Source organism: Nerophis ophidion, linkage group LG03 (genome assembly GCF_033978795.1).
Source record: "Nerophis ophidion isolate RoL-2023_Sa linkage group LG03, RoL_Noph_v1.0, whole genome shotgun sequence".
NCBI classification, from domain to species: domain Eukaryota; kingdom Metazoa; phylum Chordata; class Actinopteri; order Syngnathiformes; family Syngnathidae; genus Nerophis; species Nerophis ophidion.
Genome location: NC_084613.1, coordinates 80,413,035 through 80,432,936, shown reverse-complemented (window position 1 = coordinate 80,432,936; position 19,902 = coordinate 80,413,035). Strand labels below are relative to the sequence as shown.

The window sequence follows — 19,902 nt, the reverse complement described above, 5'->3', positions numbered from 1 at the left end:
CAGCATTTTGTGCTCATTTTCCTCTTACTTTTATGTCAGTTTTCCCCCTTTTTTTTTTCCAAAGGGTGCTCACGTGCCTGAATGTTGCACTACTCACAGTACAACAAAGGGAAGCTTTAAACCAATACAGTAGATATCTGCAAATGGAATATTTCAGTTGAAAATCTTTATTAATTGCATCATGGTATGTGTTTTCTCACAAAAATACAGTTTAACCTGCTTAACTAAGTCCTTGTCCAGGAATTACACGTCTGTTGACCAGCTCATTAAGTCCACCGTGTTTTATTACTAAAATTGCCATTTGTACGCGCTCCCTACTACGTCTGGACGTCCTCCTGATGAAAGGACTAATGGGCTCTCCCCTCAGAATTGGATCAAGGCGTCGGTCAACTCCTGGTTTGTCACAGATGCTCCATTGGACTCAGGTTTGGGAAACAAGTAGGCCTTTCTGATACAGTACCAGTACTAGTTGTGTAGCACTCTGTATGGAAAGCCAGCATCTGTGATGGTATGGGGGTGCATTAGTGCCCAAGGCATGGGTAACTTACACATCTGTGAAGGCACCATTAATGCTGAAAGGTACATACACCTTTTGGAGCAACATATGCTGCCATCTAAGCGCCATCTTTTTCATGGACGCCCCTGCTTATTTCAGGAAGACAATGCCAAACCACATTCAGCACATGTTACAACAGCGTGGCTTCGTAAAAAAAACAGTGCGGGTATTTTCCTGGCCCACCTGCAGTCCAGACTTGTCTCCCATCGAAAATGTGTGGCGCATTACCAAGTGTAAAATACGACAGCGGAGACCCCGGACTGTTGAACGACTGAAGCTCTACATAAAACAAGAATGGGAAAGAATTCCACTGTCAAAGCTTCAACAATTAGTTTCCTCAGTTCCCAAACGTTTATTGAGTGTTGTTAAAAGAAAAGGTGATGTAACACAGTGGTGAACATGGCCTTTCCCAACTACTTTGGCACAGTTCCCAAACGTTTACTTTGTCACGTGTTGCAGCCATGAAATTCTAAGTTACTTATTATTTGCAAAAGAAAAATAAAGTTTATGAGTTTGAACGTCAAATATCTTGTCTTTGTAGTGCATTCAATTGAATATGGGTTGAAAAGAATTTGCAAATCATTGTATTCCGTATAGGTTAGTGCGTCTGCCTCACAATACGAAGGTCCTGAGTAGTCCTGGGTTCAATCCCGGGCTCGGGATCTTTCTGTGTGGAGTTTTCATGTCCTCCCCGTGACTGCGTGGGTTCCCTCCGGGTACTCCGGCTTCCTCCCACTTCCAAAGACATGCACCTGGGGATAGGTTGATTGGCAACACTAAAATTGGCCCTAGTGTGTGAATGTTGTCTGTCTATCTGTGTTGGCCCTGTGATGAGGTGGGGACTTGTCCAGGGTGTACGCTGCCTTCACCCGATTGTAGCTGAGATAGGCGCCAGCAACCCCAAAAGGGAATAAGCGGTAGAAAAGGGATGGATGGATGTATTATATGGTCCTGATGGCTTCATCTGACCGGGATCTTCAGCTCTCACTGGATCGCTTTGCAGCCGAGTGTGAAGCGACCGGAATGAGAATCAGCACCTCCAAGTCCGAGTCCATGGTTCTCGCCCGGAAAAGGGTGGAATGCCATCTCCGGGTTGGGGAGGAGACCCTGCCCCAAGTGGAGGAGTTCAAGTACCTCGGAGTCTTGTTCACGAGTGAGGGAAGAGTGGATCGTGAGATCGACAGGCGGATCGGTGCGGCGTTTTCAGTAATGCGGACGTTGTACCGATCCGTTGTGGTGAAGAAGGAGCTGAGCCGGAAGGCAAAGCTCTCAATTTACCGGTCGATCTACGTTCCCATCCTCACCTATGGTCATGAGCTTTGGGTCATGACCGAAAGGATAAGATCACGGGTACAAGCGGCCGAAATGAGTTTGGGTCTCTCCCTTAGAGATAGGGTGAGAAGCTCTGCCATCCGGGAGGAACTCAAAGTAAAGTCGCTGCTCCTCCACATGGAGAGGAGCCAGATGAGGTGGTTCGGGCATCTGGTCAGGATGCCACCCGAACGCCTCCCTAGGGAGGTGTTTAGGGCACGTCCAACCGGTAGGAGGCCACGGGGAAGACCCAGGACACGTTGGGAAGACTATGTCTCCCGGCTGGCCTGGGAACGCCTCGGGATCCCCCGGGAAGAGCTAGACGAAGTGGCTGGGGAAAAGGAAGTCTGGGTTTCCCTGCTTAGGCTGCTACCCCCGCGACCCGACCTCGGATAAGCGGAAGAAGATGGATGGATGTATTATACTGTAAGTGTGTTCCTGCTCGAAATAAACTAAAGAAAAGAAAGAAAGTGCCTTGACTTGAACTATTTGTATGTTTGTTGTTCGATAAAAAAATTAAATAAAATATAAAAAGAAAAAATATTGGACTATTGCGTAGGATGGAATATAAATAGCCTCTGCATTCGACCCATCCCTTTGATCTCCCCCTGGGAGGTGAGGGGAGCAGTGGGCAGCAGCGATGGCCGCGCCCAGGAATCATTTTTGGTGATTTAACCCCCCCAATTCCAACCCTTGATGCTGAATGCCAAGCAGGGAGGTACTGGGGTCTCATTTATATAGTCTTTGGTAATACTCAGCCGGTCCACCGATCTCAGGGCGGACACTCTAACCACTCAGCCACTGACGAAAAGCGACCGGCGAAGGAGCAGTGGAGGAAGGCGCTGAAAAGTGACCCGACCTACACTGGGGTTTATTGCAAAATAAACAAGAGTCAAATTTGCTCAAGCAAGATGTCCTTCCTTGGTGGTCCATTGAACCCGCACGACAGCGAGCGACTGTCACAACTACAAACCCCGTTTCCATATGAGTTGGGAAATTGTGTTAGATGTAAATATAAATGGAATACAATGATTTGCAAATCCTTGGCGCAGTGGGAGAGTGGCCGTGCGCAACACGAGGGTCACTGGTTCAAATCCCACCTAGAACCAACCTCGTCACGTCCGTTGTGTCCTGAGCAAGACACTTCACCCTTGCTCCTGATGGGTGCTGGTTGGCGCCTTGCATGGCAGCTCCCTCCATCAGTGTGTGAATGTGTGTGTGAATGGGTAAATGTGGAAGTAGTGTCAACGCGCTTTGAGTACCTTGAAGGTAGAAAAGCGCTATACAAGTACAACCCATTTATTTATTTATTTATTTATAATTCTCGGAGCGCCGGATAGGGCTTCACGGTGGCAGAGGGGTTAGTGCATCTGCCTCACAATACGAAGTTCCTGCAGTCCTGGGTTCAAATCCAGGCTCGGGATCTTTCTGTGTGGAGTTTGCATGTTCTCCCCGTGAATGCGTGGGTTCCCTCCGGGTACTCCGGCTTCCTCCCACTTCCAAAGACATGCACCTGGGGATAGGTTGATTGGCAACACTAAATTGGCCCTAGTGTGTGAATGTGAGTGTGAATGTTGTCTGTCTATCTGTGTTGGCCCTGCGATGAGGTGGCGACTTGTCCAGGGTGTACCCCGCCTTCCGCCCGATTGTAGCTGAGATAGGCGCCAGCGCCCCCCGCGACCCCAAAAGGGAATAAGCGGTAGAAAATGGATGGATGGAGCGCCGGATAAGCGTCTGACCATGACGTCATCGCGTAACCCGCGCTCTGATTGGCGGAGCGCGCGGTGTACGTAGCAACGGTCCGGAAGATGTCGCGCAGGCCAGACCTGAAAAACTTCCGCCTTAAGTTGTAAAGAAAACACAGCCGCCAAAAGGCTCGCAGACGACGCGGCGACCTTCCAGCCTGAGACGTCCGAGCAGGTAAGAAGCCAGCGCGCACTCGCAAACCAACGCCGGGTTTGCCACGTAGCACTTTGCCGCCATGTTGAGGCAGGACTTCCATGTACGCCTTTTGCCGTTCAGGTTCTGGCTGCTATCGACGCGCTCGGCTACAGGCCTCCATCGATCCTACACGCTTCAACCGGGGGGAAAGGGACACTTTTTTTTTTTTTTACCGGTCAGCTACCAGTTCGATCGCGCTTTTGTGGCCTTAACCGGCGGGGGAGGAGAGATAGTTGATGCGAGTGGAAGATAACGTCAGCTACTTTCTTAGCCGGTTAGCTTAGCCGCGGCTAGCCTACGATTTAGCTGGCTGGGAAATATTTAAGTAACTACACATTTTTTATTATGTGTCTTATAAAATATATATTTTATTTAATAAACATGTATACTAACTATGCAAGCAGAGTGGGGGTACTTACTCTTCGGTGTGTTTTTTTAGGGAGACTCCTAAAAAAACAAACAAACAAAAAAAAACAAAGCAACAATGACGATTTGGCTCTAATTCGATATTACAAAAAAAAAAAAAAATTCTTAATAAAGTTATTTTTTATTAAAACATTTCGGTTTTGTATCACTGGTATGTGACGAAAGTGCCACTCCCATTCAGCAAACTCTTCCTGGTAGAAGTAGTTTGTTTTTTGTTTTTTTCTCACGTTGTCAGCGTTTCGATTTTTTTTTTGATTGATTGATTGAGACTTTTAGTAGATTGCACAATACAGAACATATTCCATTTACTGCCGCTTATGCCCTTTGGGGTCACAGGGGGCGCTGGTGCCTATATCAGCTACAATCTGGCAGAAGGCGGTGTACACCCTGGACAAGTCGCCATCACAGATCGACAGACAACATCCATCCATCCATCTTCTTCCGCTTATCAGAGGTCGGGTCGCGGGGGCAACAGCCTAAGCAGGGAAACCCAGACTTCCCTATCCCCAGCCACTTCGTCTAGCTCTTCCCGGGGGATCCCAAGGCGTTCCCGGGCCAGCCGGGAGACATAGTCTTCCCAACGTGTCCTGGGTCTTCCCCGTGGCCTCCTACCGATTGGACGTGCCCTAAACACCTCCCTAGGGAGGCTTTCGGGTGGCATCCTGACCAGATGCCCGAACCACCTCATCTGGCTCCTCTCGATGTGGAGGAGCAGCGGCTTTACTTTGAGTTCCTCCCGGATGGCAGAGCTTCTCACCCTATCTCTAAGGGAGAGGAGGAAACTCATTTCGGCCGCTTGTACCCGTGATCTTATCCTTTCGGTCATGACCCAAAGTTCATGACCATAGGTGAGGATGGGAACGTAGATCGACCGGTAAATTGAGAGCTTTGCCTTCCGGCTCAGCTCCTTCTTCACCACAACGGATCGGTACAACGTCCGCATTACTGAAGACGCCGCACCGATCCGCCTGTCGATCTCACGATCCACTCTTCCCTCACTCGTGAACAAGACTCCTAGGTACTTGAACTCCTCCACTTGGGGCAGGGTCTCCTCCCCAAACCGGAGATGGCACTCCACCCTTTTCCGGGCGAGAACCATGGACTCGGACAGACAACATTAATAATAATAATATTAATGGATTAGATTTATATCGTGCTTTTCTATTGTTAGATACTCAAAGCGCTCACAGAGAAGTGGGAACCCATCATTCGTTTACACCTGGTGGTGGTAAGCTACATCTGTAGCCACAGCTGCCTTGGGGTAGACCAGGGGTGTCAAACTCAAATACAGAGTGGGCCAAAATGTAAAACTGAACGAAGCCGTGGGCCGAGGTTGAACAAATTAATCCTTTGATAGGGACCCAAACATGTTTTGCATTGAATATTGAACAAGCAAGGCTTACAGTATACAAATTTATAGTGACATGCAAAATCGAGTTTCAAATAATAATAATGATGATTAAAAAATATCAATGGCATATCAAATACAATTTTAATAAAAATGGAATGCCTCTTTTCGGCGGCGGGGTTGAAGTGGACAAGGTTTGATGATAGCAGGGGGTGTATATTGTAGCGCCCCGGAAGAGTTAGTGCTGCAAGGGATTGTGGGTATTTGTTCTGTCGTGTTTATGTTGCAAAAGACATGCACCTGGGGATAGGTTGATTGGCAACACTAAATTGGCCCTAGTGTGTGAATGTGAGTGTGAATGTTGTCCGTCTATCTGTGTTGGCCCTGCGATTAGGTGGCGACTTGTCCAGGGTGTATCCCGCCTTCCGCCCGATTGTAGCTGATATAGGCGCCAGCGCCGCCCGCGACCCCGAAAGGGAATAAGCGGTAGAAAATGGATGGATGTTTATGTTGTGCTACAGTGCGCATGTTCTCCCGAAATGTGTTTGTCTTTCTTGTTTGCTGTGGGTTCACAGTGTGGCGTATATTTGTCACAGTGGTAAAGTTGTTTATACGGCCACCCTCAGTGTGACCTGTATGGCTGTTGACCAAGTATGCCTTGCATACACTTGTGTGTGTGTGTGTATGAGCCGCATATATTATCTGAGTGGGCCGGCATGCGGTTTGTATGTAGGAAAAGCGGACGTGGCGACATGTAGAGAACGCCAAAGGCAGGGCTTTTACGGCACGCCCCCAATATTATTGTCCGGGTGGAAATTCGGGAGGGGCACTGAACTTCGGGAGTCTCCCGGGAAAATCGGGAGGGTTGATAAGCATGAGGATTAGTGGTGAATGCGGTGTTACAGCGGCGGGCCAGCTCTAATGTTAATTTGATATTGCCTCAAGGGCCAAATGGCCCGCGGGCCAGAATTTGATACCCATGGGGTAGACTGACGTAAGCGTGGCTGCCAGTTTGCCCCTACGGCTCCTCCGACCACCACCAATCATTCATTCATCATTCATTCACCAGTGTGAGCGGCACCGGGGGCAAAGGTGAAGTGTCTTGCCCAAGGACACAACGGCAGCTATTTGGATGTCAGTAGGTGGGAAGCGAACCTGCAACCCTCAGGTTTCTGGCACGGGCCGCTCTACCCACTACGCCAGGGGTGTCGAACTCAAATACAGAGTGGGCCAAAATTTAAAACTGAACAAAGCCGCGGGCAAAGGTTGAAAAAATGAACCTTTAAATAGGGACCCAAACAAGTTTTGCACTGACTATTGACCAAGCAAGGCTTGTATATAGCTCGGTTGGTAGAGTGGCCGTGCCAGCAACTTGAGGGTTGCAGGTTCGATTCCCGCTTCCGCCATCCTAGTCACTGCCGTTGTGTCCTTGGGCAAGACACTTTACCCACCTGCTCCCAGTGCCACCCACACTGGTTTAAATGTAACTTAGATATTGGGTTTCACTATGTAAAGCGCTTTGAGTCACTAGAGAAAAGCGCTATATAAATATAATTCACCTCACTATAGTGACATGCAAAATCCAGTTACAAATAATAAAAAATATCAATGGCATATCAAATAAAATTTAAAAAAAAATTTAATGCGTCTATTCTATTTGCAGCCTTCTGAGGTAAATATCAAAACAAACTTTTTCCGCAGGCTAATAATGAATTTGAAAATAAAATAATAATGAATGAATCAAACATTCAAGCCTTGAAGTAGCAAGACAAAGTGCATCAATAAAACCTTAATTATTGCTCAGTTTGCTACACCGATTTGCTTTAGCACTGAATATGGAAGAAGCTACGCTTATATAACTTAATAGTGCAAAATCAACTTTAAAAAAACAAACGAAAAAACATCAATGGTATATAAAAAAAATTTAAATGAAAAATTGAATGCTTCTTTTCTATTTGCAGTTACTGAGGTAAATATCAACATTAACTTTTTCCACCGGCGAATACATTTGAAAATAAAATAACAATGAATAAATCAACCATTCAGGCCTTTTTACTGCTCAGTTTGCGACACACGGTGTATATATTGTAGCGTCCCGGAAGAGTTAGTGCTGCAAGGGGTTCTGGGTATTTGTACTGTTGTGTTTATGTTGTGTTACGGTGCGGATGTTCTCCCGAAAATGTGTTTGTCATTCTTGCTTGGTGTGGATCCACAGTGTGGCGCATATTTGTAACAGTGTTAAAGTTGTTTACACGGCCACCCTTAGTGTGACCTGTATGGCTTTTGAAAAGTATGCCATGCATTCACTTGTGTGTGTGTGTGTAAAAGCCGCATATATTATGTGAATGGGCCGGCACGCCGTTTGTAAGGAGGAAAACCGGAAATGACAGGTTGTAGAAGACGCTAAAGGCAGTGCCTTTAAGGCACGCCCCCAATATTGTTGTACGGGTAGAAATTGGGAGAAATTTGGGAGAATTGTTGCCCTGTGAGATTTTCGGGAGGGGCACTGAAATTCGTGAGTGTCCCGGGAAAATTAGGAGGGTTGGCAAGTATGAGTATTAGCGGTGAATGCGGTGTACCGGCGGGCCAGCTCTAATGTTAATTGGAAATTGCCTCAAGGGCCAAATGAAATTACATAGCGCGGGCCAGAGTTTGACACCCATGCACTACGCCATGCCGCCCCACATTCACATTGAACCCAGGACTACTCAGGACCTTCGTATTTTGAGGCAGACGCACTAACCCCTCTTCCACCGTGCTGCACAATTGACCACTAAATAGTAACACTCGAATAAGTTTTTCAACTTTTTAAGTTGGGGTCCACGTTAATCAATACATGGTACAAATATATACTATCAGCATAATACAGTCATACATCCATCCATTTTCTACCGCTTATTCCCTTTGGGGGCGCTGGTGCTTATCTCAGCTACAATCGGGCGGAAGGCTGGGTACACCCTGGACAAGTCGCTTTCTCATCGCAGGGCCAACACATATAGACAGACAACATTCACATTGAACCCAGGACTACTCAGGACCTTTGTATTGTGAGGCAGACGCACTAACCCCTCTTCCACCGTGCTGCACAATTGACCACTAAATAGTAACACTCGAATAAGTTTTTCAACTTTTTAAGTTGGGGTCCGCAATAATCAATACATGGTACAAATATATACTATCAGCATAATACAGTCATACATCCATCCATTTTCTACCGCTTATTCCCTTTGGGGGCGCTGGTGCTTATCTCAGCTACAATCGAGCGGAAGGCGGCGTACACTCTGGACAAGGTGCCACCTCATCGCAGGGCCAACACAGATAGACAGACAACATTCACATTGAACCCAGGACTACTCAGGACCTTTGTATTGTGAGGCAGACGCACTAACCCCTCTTCCACCGTGCTGCACAATTGACCACTAAATAGTAACACTCGAATAAGTTTTTCAACTTTTTAAGTTGGGGTCTGCAATAATCAATACATGGTACAAATATATACTATCAGCATAATACGGTCATCCATCCATCCATTTACTACCGCTTATTCCCTTTGGGGGCGCTGGTGCCTATCTCAGCCACAATCGGGTGGAAGGCGGTGTACATCCTGGACGAGGTGCCACCTCATCGCAGGGCCAACACAGATAGACAGACAACATTCACATTGAACCCAGGACTACTCAGGACATTCGTATTTTGAGGCAGACACACTAACCCCTCTGCCACCGTGCTGCACAATTGACCATTAAATAGTAACACCCGAATATGTTAATCAATACATGGTACATATATATAATATCAGCATAATACAGTCATCACATATGTTAATCATCATAGTATACACATTGAATTACTTACATTATCTACAATCCAGGGGTATGGTTTGTGGAGGCGGAAGGGGGGTTAGGTTCGGTTGATATCAGCACTTCAGTCACCATAAATTGATTAACGTGGACCCCGACTTAAACAAGTTGAAGAACTTATTCGGGTGTTACCATTTAGTGGTCAATCGTACGGAATATGTACTGTACTGTGCAATCTACTAATAAAAGTTTCAATCAATCAATCAAAAGTCATCAACAATCGCATCATCGGAGAAATGGACATTGTATCAGTGAAGGTCTGACTTAGTAGGATATGTACAGCAAGCAGTGAACATAGTGAGTTCAGAAAGCATAAAAACAGGGGTCTCAAACTCAATTTACTTGGGGGCCACTGGATGCAGAGCCTGGGTGAGGCTGGGCCGCAAGAAAAGATTTCTTAAAAAATATTTTTTTAATTTTCTTTATTTTTATTCTCAACACAAAATACAATCAAAATATAAATGAACAAAATGAGAATTGTGCACCGTAACTTTCTCTGTGCAAATAAGACATGTCGCTCAACAAAGAAATATTGCATCTCCCACTTTTCCTGGAATTGTCTTTGCTCATCACAAACCTTTGTCTTCACTGCAAGCTTTGAAAAAGACATGTTTGGGGTTGTGGTATATATTTGTATCTAGCCGAGGCACAGAGATGAATGTTTTTTCCGCAATGTGTGTCGTTCCGCTTTTCCTCCCTGCAGCAACACGGCGGTCGGTGTGTATTAATAATAATAGTGGATAATAAAGTACCGGGATAGCGAGCGCAAAAAAGTGACGAGTGTTATCCGGCGTCATATAGAAATATATGTAGTAGGGGTGTAACGGTACACAAGAATTTCGGTTCGGTACATACCTCGGTTTAGAGGTCACGGTTCGGTTAATTTTCGATACAGTAAGAAAACAACAAAATGTAATTTTTTTGGTTATTTAGAATAGAATAGAAAGTCCTTCATACTGTCGGTATGAAGGACCTCCTGTGTCGTTCCGTGTTGCATTTTGGGAGTCTGAGCCTTCCACTGAACGTGCTCATTCTCTCCGCAAGGTCCGGGTGTAGTGGGTGGGGGGTGTTGTCCATAATGGCTAGGAGTTTTGCTAGACTTCTCCTCTCTGACACCACCGCCAGAGAGTCCAGCTCCACTCCCACCACGTTACTGGCCTTCTCTACCAACTTGTCCAGTCTGTTTGCGTCCCTCACTCTCAGCCCGCTGCCCCAGCAAGCCACGGCGTACAAGAAAGCGCTCGCCACCACCTGCTCGTAGAACATCTTCAACATCTTTGTGCAGACGTTGAAGGATCCTAGCCTCCTGAGGAAGTAGAGGCGGCTCTGTCCCTTCAGCTTCTTGTTGATGTGTACTCCGAGGTATTTATAATCCTCAACCATGTCCATATCGACCCCCCTGATGGAAACAGGGGTCGCCAGAGTACTCCTCCTCCTTCCCAGGTCCACAACCAGCTCCTTGGTCTTGGTCACATTGAGCTGGAGGTGGTTCTTTCCGCACCATGTGACAAAGTCCTGTATTCCTCATCATCACCATCCTCAGTACCCCCCACTATCGCAGAGTCCTCAGAAAACTTCTGAAGGTGGCAGGACTCTGATTGATAGTGGAAATCGGTGGTGTAAATGGTGAAGAGGAAGGGGGAGAGGACTGTACCCTGCGGAGCCCCGGTGTTGCTGACCAGCCTGTCAGACACACAGTCCTGGAGTCGAACGTACTGTGGTCTGTCAGTCAGGTAATCTACAACCCAGGACCACAAGGGGGCCTTTACCTGCATCTTCTCCAACTTCACACCCAGTAGCCCTGGCCGTATAGTATTAAAAGCACTGGAGAAGTCAAAAAACATGACCCTCACACTGCTTGCAGGCTTGTCCAGGTGGGTGTGGGCTCGGTTCAGCAGGTAGAAGCATTTAAGTCTCACCTTAAAACTCATTTGTATACTCTAGCCTTTAAATAGACTCCCTTTTTAGACCAGTTGATCTGCCGTTTGTTTTCTTTTTCTCCTATGTCCCACTCTCCCTTGTGGAGGGGGTCCGGTCCGGTCCGATCCGGTGTCCATGTACTGCTTGCCTGTGTATCGGCTGGGTACATCTCTGCGCTGCTGATCCGCCTCCGCTTGGGATGGTTTCCTGCTGGCTCCGCTGTGAACGGGACTCTCGCTGCTGTGTTGGATCCGCTTTGGACTGGACTCTCGCGACTGTGTTGGATCCAATATGGAATTTAACTTTCACAGTATCATGTTAGACCCGCTCGACATCCATTGCTTTCCTCCTCTCCAAGGTTCTCATGGTCATCATTGTCACCGGCGTCCCACTGGGTGTGAGTTTTCCTTGCCCTTATGTGGGCCTACCGAGGATGTCGTAGTGGTTTGTGCAGCCCTTTGAGACACTAGTGATTTAGGGCTATATAAGTAAACATTGATTGATTGATTGATAGATGACTGCGTCCTCCACGCCCAGTCGGGGCTGGTAGGCGAATTGGAGTGGGTCCAGGTGGGGCTTGACTGTATTTATTAACCAAATTTGCAAAATCTACCACCAAAAATATTTTCCTAAGTGGAATATTTGATGTGAAGTAATGGGAACCTTGGATAAGTCAATAATTCATAATAACTTTGATTTTGATTTAATATTATGTTTTGAGGGCTTCACGGTGGGAGAGGGGTTAGTGCGTCTGCCTCACAATACGAAGGTCCTGCAGTCTTGGGTTCAATCCCAGGCTCGGGATCTTTCTGTGTGGAGTTTGCATGTTCTCCCCGTGAATGCGTGGGTTCCTTCCGGGTTCTCCGGCTTCCTCCCACTTCCAAAGACATGCACCTGGGGATAGGTTGATTGGCAACACTAAATTGGCCCTAGTGTGTGAATGTGAGTGTTGGCCCTGCGATGAGGTGGCGACTTGTCCAGGGTGTACCCCGCCTTCCGCCCGATTGTAGCTGAGATAGGCGCCAGCGCCCCCCGCGACCCGAAAGGGAATAAGCGGTAGAAAATGGATGGATGGATGGATTATGTTTTGAGCAATGACAGTTTGAAAGAACAAAAAACAGCTTTGTTTTATTAGTCAACATTGCAACTTTCTCTAAATCACATTTAACTTTCAGGCTTTTTTTATTTCACTTTTTTTTATGTTTTTCTTTATTTTAATAGTATTTTTAGAATGTGTTGTGGGCCTTTGAAACATTTGTTGTGGGCCGCAAATGGCCTCCGGGGCACATTTTTGAAACCCCTGCCATAGATAATAAAACATTAAATCTCATAAATCTATGGATAAAAAACAGAGCCTGGCGACACATGCGCGTTTATCATAACTCTCTCGCTCTCTGCCCCTCCCTCACGAATACTGCTGCTGCGCGGACAATTTGTTTAGTTTTTAACCCCTTCTTAACCCTGAACGTACATTGTTAATACACGCAACCATAACTCAAAATAACGGACATTTGAGACATTTAAGAAACTCTGCCCTGACAGCTCCGCAAAAAAACACATGTCCGGTGTAATATTACAATGAATTAGTCTACATGAAAACAATTATAACATTAAAATATTTATCCCAGTAAAAACAATATATCCACTGAGTAAAATCACAAAATCTGTACTCCTTTCTTTGTGGGGTGAAGATTGTCATGTGCTTATTAACGCTGCTGTGTAGGTTTTTTTCCCCCCTCAATTGTCGTTATCAAATTATTGTGAAATTAGCCACCTTGTACTGAGCAAACAGGATCGGCATGTGCCGAATGACGATCAGTGTGGCTAATTTGCATAACTTCACTCAACAGGCTCCAGCAGATCATATAGACTTAGACTTCCTTTTTAATTGTCATTCAAATGTGAACTTTACAGTGCAGATAAGAACGAAACTGTGTTGCATTAGCTCATGGTAGTGCAGGATAAAAGAGCAATGTAATAATGTTCTAAATGTCTCCTAGGATATGTTGTTCTGAGCAGCCAGGACAGGGGCACATGCGCACCGCTTGGATCAATGCTGATACTAAACCACTGTGTTGGTGATGAGTTCCATGCCTTTTAGGCTGTTATTGTCATTATTTTTATGATTATTATCAGCAGTATTATTGTTTATTGTAAGCGAACTGTGGTGCTTAATTTCCCCCAGGGATCAATAAAGTACTTACTCTTCTATTCTATTAGAGACAACAACACTGAACTTCAATCAATCAATCAATCAATGTTTATTTATATAGCCCCAAAACACAAATGTCTCAAAGGACTGCACGAATCATTACGACTACAACATCTTCGGAACTACCCACAAAAGGGCAAGGAAAACTCACACCCAGTGGGCAGGGAGAATTCACATCTAGTGGGACGCCAGTGACAATGCTGACTATGAGAAACCTTGGAGAGGACCTCAGATGTGGGCAACCCCCGCCCCCCCTCTAGGGGACCGAAAGCAATGGATGTCGAGCGGGTCTAACATGATACTGTGAAAGTTCAATCCATAATGGCTCCAATACAGCCGCGAGAGTTCAGTTCAAGCGGATCCAAGACAGCAGCGAGAGTCCCGTCCACAGGAGACCATCTCAAGCGGAGGCCGGTCAGCAGCGTAGAGATGTCCCCAACCGATACAGGCGAGCGGTCCATCCTGGGTCCTGACGAGCGGTCCATCCTGGGTCTCGACTCTGGACAGCCAGTACTTCATCCATGGTCATCGGACCGGACCCCCTCCACAAGGGAGGGGGGGACATAGGAGAAAGAAAAGAAGCGGCAGATCAACTGGTCTAAAAAGGAGGTCTATTTAAAGGCTAGAGTATACAGATGAGTTTTAAGGTGAGACTTAAATGCTTCCACTAAGGTAACATCTCGAACTGTTACCGGGAGGGCATTCCAGAGTACTGGAGCCCGAACGGAAAACGCTCTATAGCCCGCAGACTTTTTTTGGGGCTCTAGGAATCACTAATAAGCCGGAGTCTTTTGAACGCAGATTTCTTGCCGGGACATATGGTACAATACAATCGGCAAGATAGGATGGAGCTAGACTGTGTAGTATTTTATACGTAAGTAGTAAAACCTTAAAGTCACATCTTAAGTGCACAGGAAGCCAGTGCAGGTGAGCCAGTACAGGCGTAATGGGATCAAACTTTCTTGTTCTTGTCAAAAGTCTAGCAGCCGCATTTTGTACCAACTGTAATCTTTTAATGCTAAACATGGGGAGACCCGAAAATAATACGTTACAGTAATCGAGACGAGACGTAACAAACGCATGTATAATAATCTCAGCGTCTTTAGTGGACAAAATGGAGCGAATTTTAGCGATATTACGGAGATGAAAGAAGGCCGTTTTAGTAACACTTTTAATGTGTGACTCAAAGGAGAGAGTTGAGTCGAAGATAGTACCCAGATTCTTTACTTGAGATTTATTGTCAAAAGCCTTACCTAACTTGACATATTTTCCCTTTCTTTCCTCTTCTTTAAGGTTGCTGTCACTCTGTGGACATTTTGTGGGGGGGTTTTTAAAAGCGTGTGAATGTGTGTGTGTGATTGTGCACATGAACGTGTGTGTGCATGAGTGAGTGAGTGAGCTGCAGTCACCCCCCACCCCACCCCCCCACACACACACACATACACACACACACCTTTTGACCGAGAGCTGCTCCTCCCTGGAGGATGACAATGGAGGAGATGAAGAATGAAGCGGAGACAAACTCCATGGTATCCATGACGCTCTACACCGTGATGTACCCAGTTTTTAACGAGGTAACAATTTCTGTATCATTTCAACATTACATACAGGTGCAGTAAACCAAAAGTTTGGGCACACCTTCTCATTCAATGCCTTTTCTTTATTTTCATGACTATTTATGTTGTAGAGCAGGGGTACCCATTACGTCAATCGCGAGCTACCGGTGTGTCAGTCAATCGCCAGCCGGGCTTATAAAAAAAATAGACCTAAAAATTAGCGATCATCAATCTTCACCAAGACGTCACTTGACATTCTCGGCACCCGAAGGTCTTGTGAGATGACGCCGGCTGCTGCGAGATCATTATTAAGAAAAAATGACCGAGAGGAAGGCGAGAAACACTTTTACTCTCGCGCCGTACCTTCCGTCAAAACTCTAAAGACCGACTGCACATTTCCTATCTTCACAATAAAAGCCCTGTGCACGCCAGCTTTCCGAGACTCTTATTTTGTTAGCGCAGGCAGCATGAATTTTCCGCCAATGTTTTTCTTATAAAGTGTATGGAAGCTGGATAAATAAGATGCCAAAAAACAACCACTTTCATGTGGTATCGTACAAAAAGGTGGACTTTTTTTCTCCTCCATTCAAAAATGTGGACGTTATCATCACTACTGTCTGATTCCAATCAATGCAAGTCATCAGAATCAGGTAATACACCAACTTCTATTCTTGTCTTCGTGAAAGAAATACATCTATATGTGTTACACATGCTTAAACGGGGCGGCATAGCTCGGTTGGTAGAGTGGCCGTGCCAGCAACTTGAGGGTTGCAGGTTCGATTCCCGCTTCCGCCATTCTAGTCACTGCCGTTGTGTCCCTGGGCAAGGCACTTTACCCACCTGCTCGCAGTGCCACCCACACTGGTTTGAATGTAACTTAGATATTGGGTTTCACTATGTAAAGCGCTTTGAGTCACTAGAGAAAAGCGCTATATAAATATAATTCACTTAAACACATTTAACTTGTTAACAAAAACGTCTCTTTCATAAATAAATAAATATGAATGAGGTAGATCCCCTCGATTTGGTCAATTGAAAAGTAGCTGGCCTGCAGAAAAAGTGTGGGCACCCCTGTTATAGATTGTCACTGAAGGCATCAAAACTATGAATGAACACGTGGAGTTATGTACTTAACAAAAAAAAGGTGAAATAACTGAATGCATGTTTTATATTCTAGTTCCTTCAAGTGATTAGGACACTCAATTGTCATCATTTGGATGGCTGGCTAAATACTTTTGGCAATATAGTGTATGTATATCATAGGGGTGTCACGGTACACAAAAATTTCGGTCCGGTACGTACCTCGGTTTAGAGGTCATGGTTCGATTCGTTTTCGGTACAGTAAGATAACAACAAAATATACATTTTTTGTTTATTTATTTATCAAATTTGCAAAATCTTCCACCAAAAATATTTTCCTAAGTGGAATATTTGATGTGAAGTAATGGGAATTTTAAACTAGACAAACAAGTCAATGGCGTTTTAAAATCGTGTTTTTATCACCTTCGTCTTTTAGTAAAGGTTAAAACCGTTTTTATCTTTTAACCATTTTGAACAAGTCGTGCATGCTTTTATTTCAAGTGGCCTGGACTACTGCAATGCACTTTATGCTGGCATTAGCCAAAAAGCTCTCTCCCGGTTGCAGTTAGTCCAGAACACGGCAACACAACTTTTAACAGGGGCCAGGAAACGTCAGCATATAACCCCAATTCTTCAGAGTTTGCACTGGCTCCATGTTCATTTTAGAATTGATTTTAAAACATTGCTGTTTGTTTTTAAATCTTTACATGGACTGACACCTCAATATATCTCGGACCTCATCCAAATTTACATCCCTGCGCGCGCTCTGAGGTCCGAGAGCCAGTTCCAGCTCGTGGTGCCCAAGACCAGACTTAAAACCAGGGGAGACAGGGCCTTCTCTGTGGTCGGCCCTAAGCTCTGAAACACTCTGCCCCTCCATGTTCAAACTGCTTCCACAGTGGAGTGTTTTAAGTCTCGTCTTAAGACCCACTTTTATTCTTTGGCTTTTAACACTACGTGAGTTGTGTGGTCCTCTGTGTTTTTTATACACTTTGATTTCTATTTTACTGTTTTAATTGATTTTAACCTTTTAAAATAGTTTTAAATCATATTTGTTTTTATATATATATTTTTTTTATATTGGTTTTATATTTATTTTTTGTTTTTATTCAGTCATTGGTGGAGCATAATATTGTTTTTTTTAATATTGTTTTTAACATGGCTGTGCAGTAGTTTGGAAACGTTATTGTTGTTTAAATGTGCTATATAAATAAAGTGGATTGGATTGGATTGGAACCTTGGATAGGTCAATAATTTATAATAACATTGATTTTGATTCAATATTTTGTTTTGAGCAATGACGAAGTGAATTGTGAATTATATTTTATATAGCGCTTTTCTCCAGTGACTCAAAGCGCTTTACATAGTGAAACCCAATATCTAAGTAACATTTAAACCAGTGTGGGTGGCACTGGGAGCAGGTGGGTAAAGTGTCTTGCCCAAGGACACAACGGCAGTGACTAGGATGGCGGAAGCGGGAATCGAACCTGCAACCCTCAAGTTGCTGGCACGGCCACTCTACCAACCGGGCTATGCCGCACATAGTTTGAAAGACAGTTTGAAAGAAAAAAAAACAACAACTTTGTTTTATTAGTCAACATTGCAACTTTTTCTAAATTACATTTAGCCTTTAAGCTTTTTTATTTCACTTTTGTTAGGTTTTTGTTTATTTTAATAGTGTTTTTAGAATGTGCCGATGGCCTTTTAAACATTAGCTGTGGGCACCCCTGCTATAGATTGAAAAAAATCGAATCTGATAAATCTATTGATAAAGAGCAGAGCCTGGCGACGCATGCGCGTTTATCATAACTCTCTCGCGCTCTGTCTCTGCCCCTCCCTCACGAATGCTGCTGCGTGCACAATTTGTTTTGTTTTTAACCCTTTCTTAACCCTGAACGTACATTGAAAATACATGCAACGCTAACTTAAAATTTGAGGCATTTAAGTAACTCCACCCGGACAGCCCTGCAAAAGAGGTCGTATCCGGGGGAAAGGAGGAGGTATGGTCAGTCTATCGTAGCCCGGTCGCTGCTAGCATGCCGTGTGTTGTGCCTCGGTGTGCATTGTTTACACAACGTGCGGTACGCTACTTAATTTGTCCGTGTGGAAACTTGTTCGATACACCTCCGAACTGGACCGAAACCCCCGTACCGAAACGGTTCATTTCGAATACACGTACCGTTACACCCCTAATATATCACTATAGTATATATAGGCATTATAGTCTTCACAATAATACCGTGACGTGTGACTGTATCAAACGAAAACTTGGTGTGTAGTTTTTTTCTGGCGCTTTAGCGTTGGCCGGGTTGGGCGTGTGACTTGCAATTATCTTCCAAAACCCTAAGGGGCAGTGTTTTGCTTTGTAAGCAACCACAACTCTTTATCTTCCTGAGAGAGCTTCCTTTGTGTCATCGTGGTTGCAAACTTGTAGAAAACATGGGCATCTGAAGCAACACTCACTTTAATTTTGGAGCTGGGAAAATTTTAAACCACGGTCACTTGTAATTCAAATTTTAATGAACTTTTGGTAAAAATAGAACAAGAAATGACAGTGCTTAAAAACTGGTTTGATATGAATAAATTATCACTTAATATTGCTAAAACTAAATGTATGATATTTGGTACCAAAACTGAGGTATCTAATGAAGTAAATATTAAAATAAATGGAGATAAAATTGAGCGTGTCTTTGATACTAAGTTTTTGGGGAGTTATAATTGACTATAAATTATCATGGAGACAACATGTAAATTATATAAAAACAAAAATATCAAAAACACTTGGTGTTTTGTATAAAACTAAAGAATTACTTAATTATAATTCATTAACAATTTATTATACTTTGATACTTCCATACATGACATACTGTGTAGAACTCTGGGGAACCACTTTTAAAACCATAATTAATGATATTGTTTTGCTGCAAAAAAAATCTGTACGGCTAATAAACAAAGCAGGATATCATGACATACCCATCCATTATTTGTTAAATAAAAACTTGTGAAATTTCAAGATATTGTTTATTATAAAATAACACAGATAATGTTCAAAGCAAAAATAAATACTCTTCCAGAAGGAATTCAAAAATACTTCTCTCTACAGACCAGCAAATACAATCTAAGAGATGAATCTAAGTTTATTTGACCAAAAGCAAGATTAGTTTATCGGTTCTCGGTGTTAATTTGTGGAATTCTGTTGGTAAACAAATAAAAATGAGTGACTCAGTATTTAATTTCAAAAAGAACATGTCACAATGTATTTGAAAAAGTTATGTGAAATAGAAATGTATGTTTGTTTGGTTAAATGTTGTATTTAGAAGGTATGTATGTTTATCTATTTACAAAAAAGTGCATGTGTGTAAGTATATATTTTTGTATTATTTGTTAAAGGGCAACTTAAATGTAAATGCTGAATGACTATATTTCTTTTTGTATTACAAAATTATTAGAAAAGGTAACCTAATTGAATGTAAAAAAATTTATGTTGGGCATATAAGCTTTTTTGCTTCTGCCTGTTTCAGTCATGTTATTCATTTTTGAATCGCGATCCATGTTTGAATATGTTTTTGTTAGACTGAAAATAAACTGAAACTGAAATACTCATGATTACAATATAAATCAAAATAATCTTGTTTATTGTGTTTGCCATAATAAACCAGGCCTTATTTGTGGTGGACTTTTTAAATGTCCTT

The 19,902-nt window shown here is 44.0% G+C and overlaps 1 protein-coding gene across 1 annotated transcript in view; it reads left to right on the top strand.

The window, feature by feature from the left end:
- Positions 1–3,626: 3,626 nt before the first annotated feature.
- LOC133550099 (programmed cell death protein 10) overlaps positions 3,627–19,902 on the top strand; it is a 32,787-nt gene continuing 16,511 nt past the window's right edge. The window contains exons 1-2 of the mRNA XM_061896172.1: positions 3,627–3,787; positions 14,868–15,148. Of these exons, the coding sequence (XP_061752156.1) occupies positions 15,059–15,148 (90 nt within the window). The 5' untranslated portion in view covers positions 3,627–3,787; positions 14,868–15,058. The remainder of the gene's footprint in view (positions 3,788–14,867; positions 15,149–19,902) is intronic.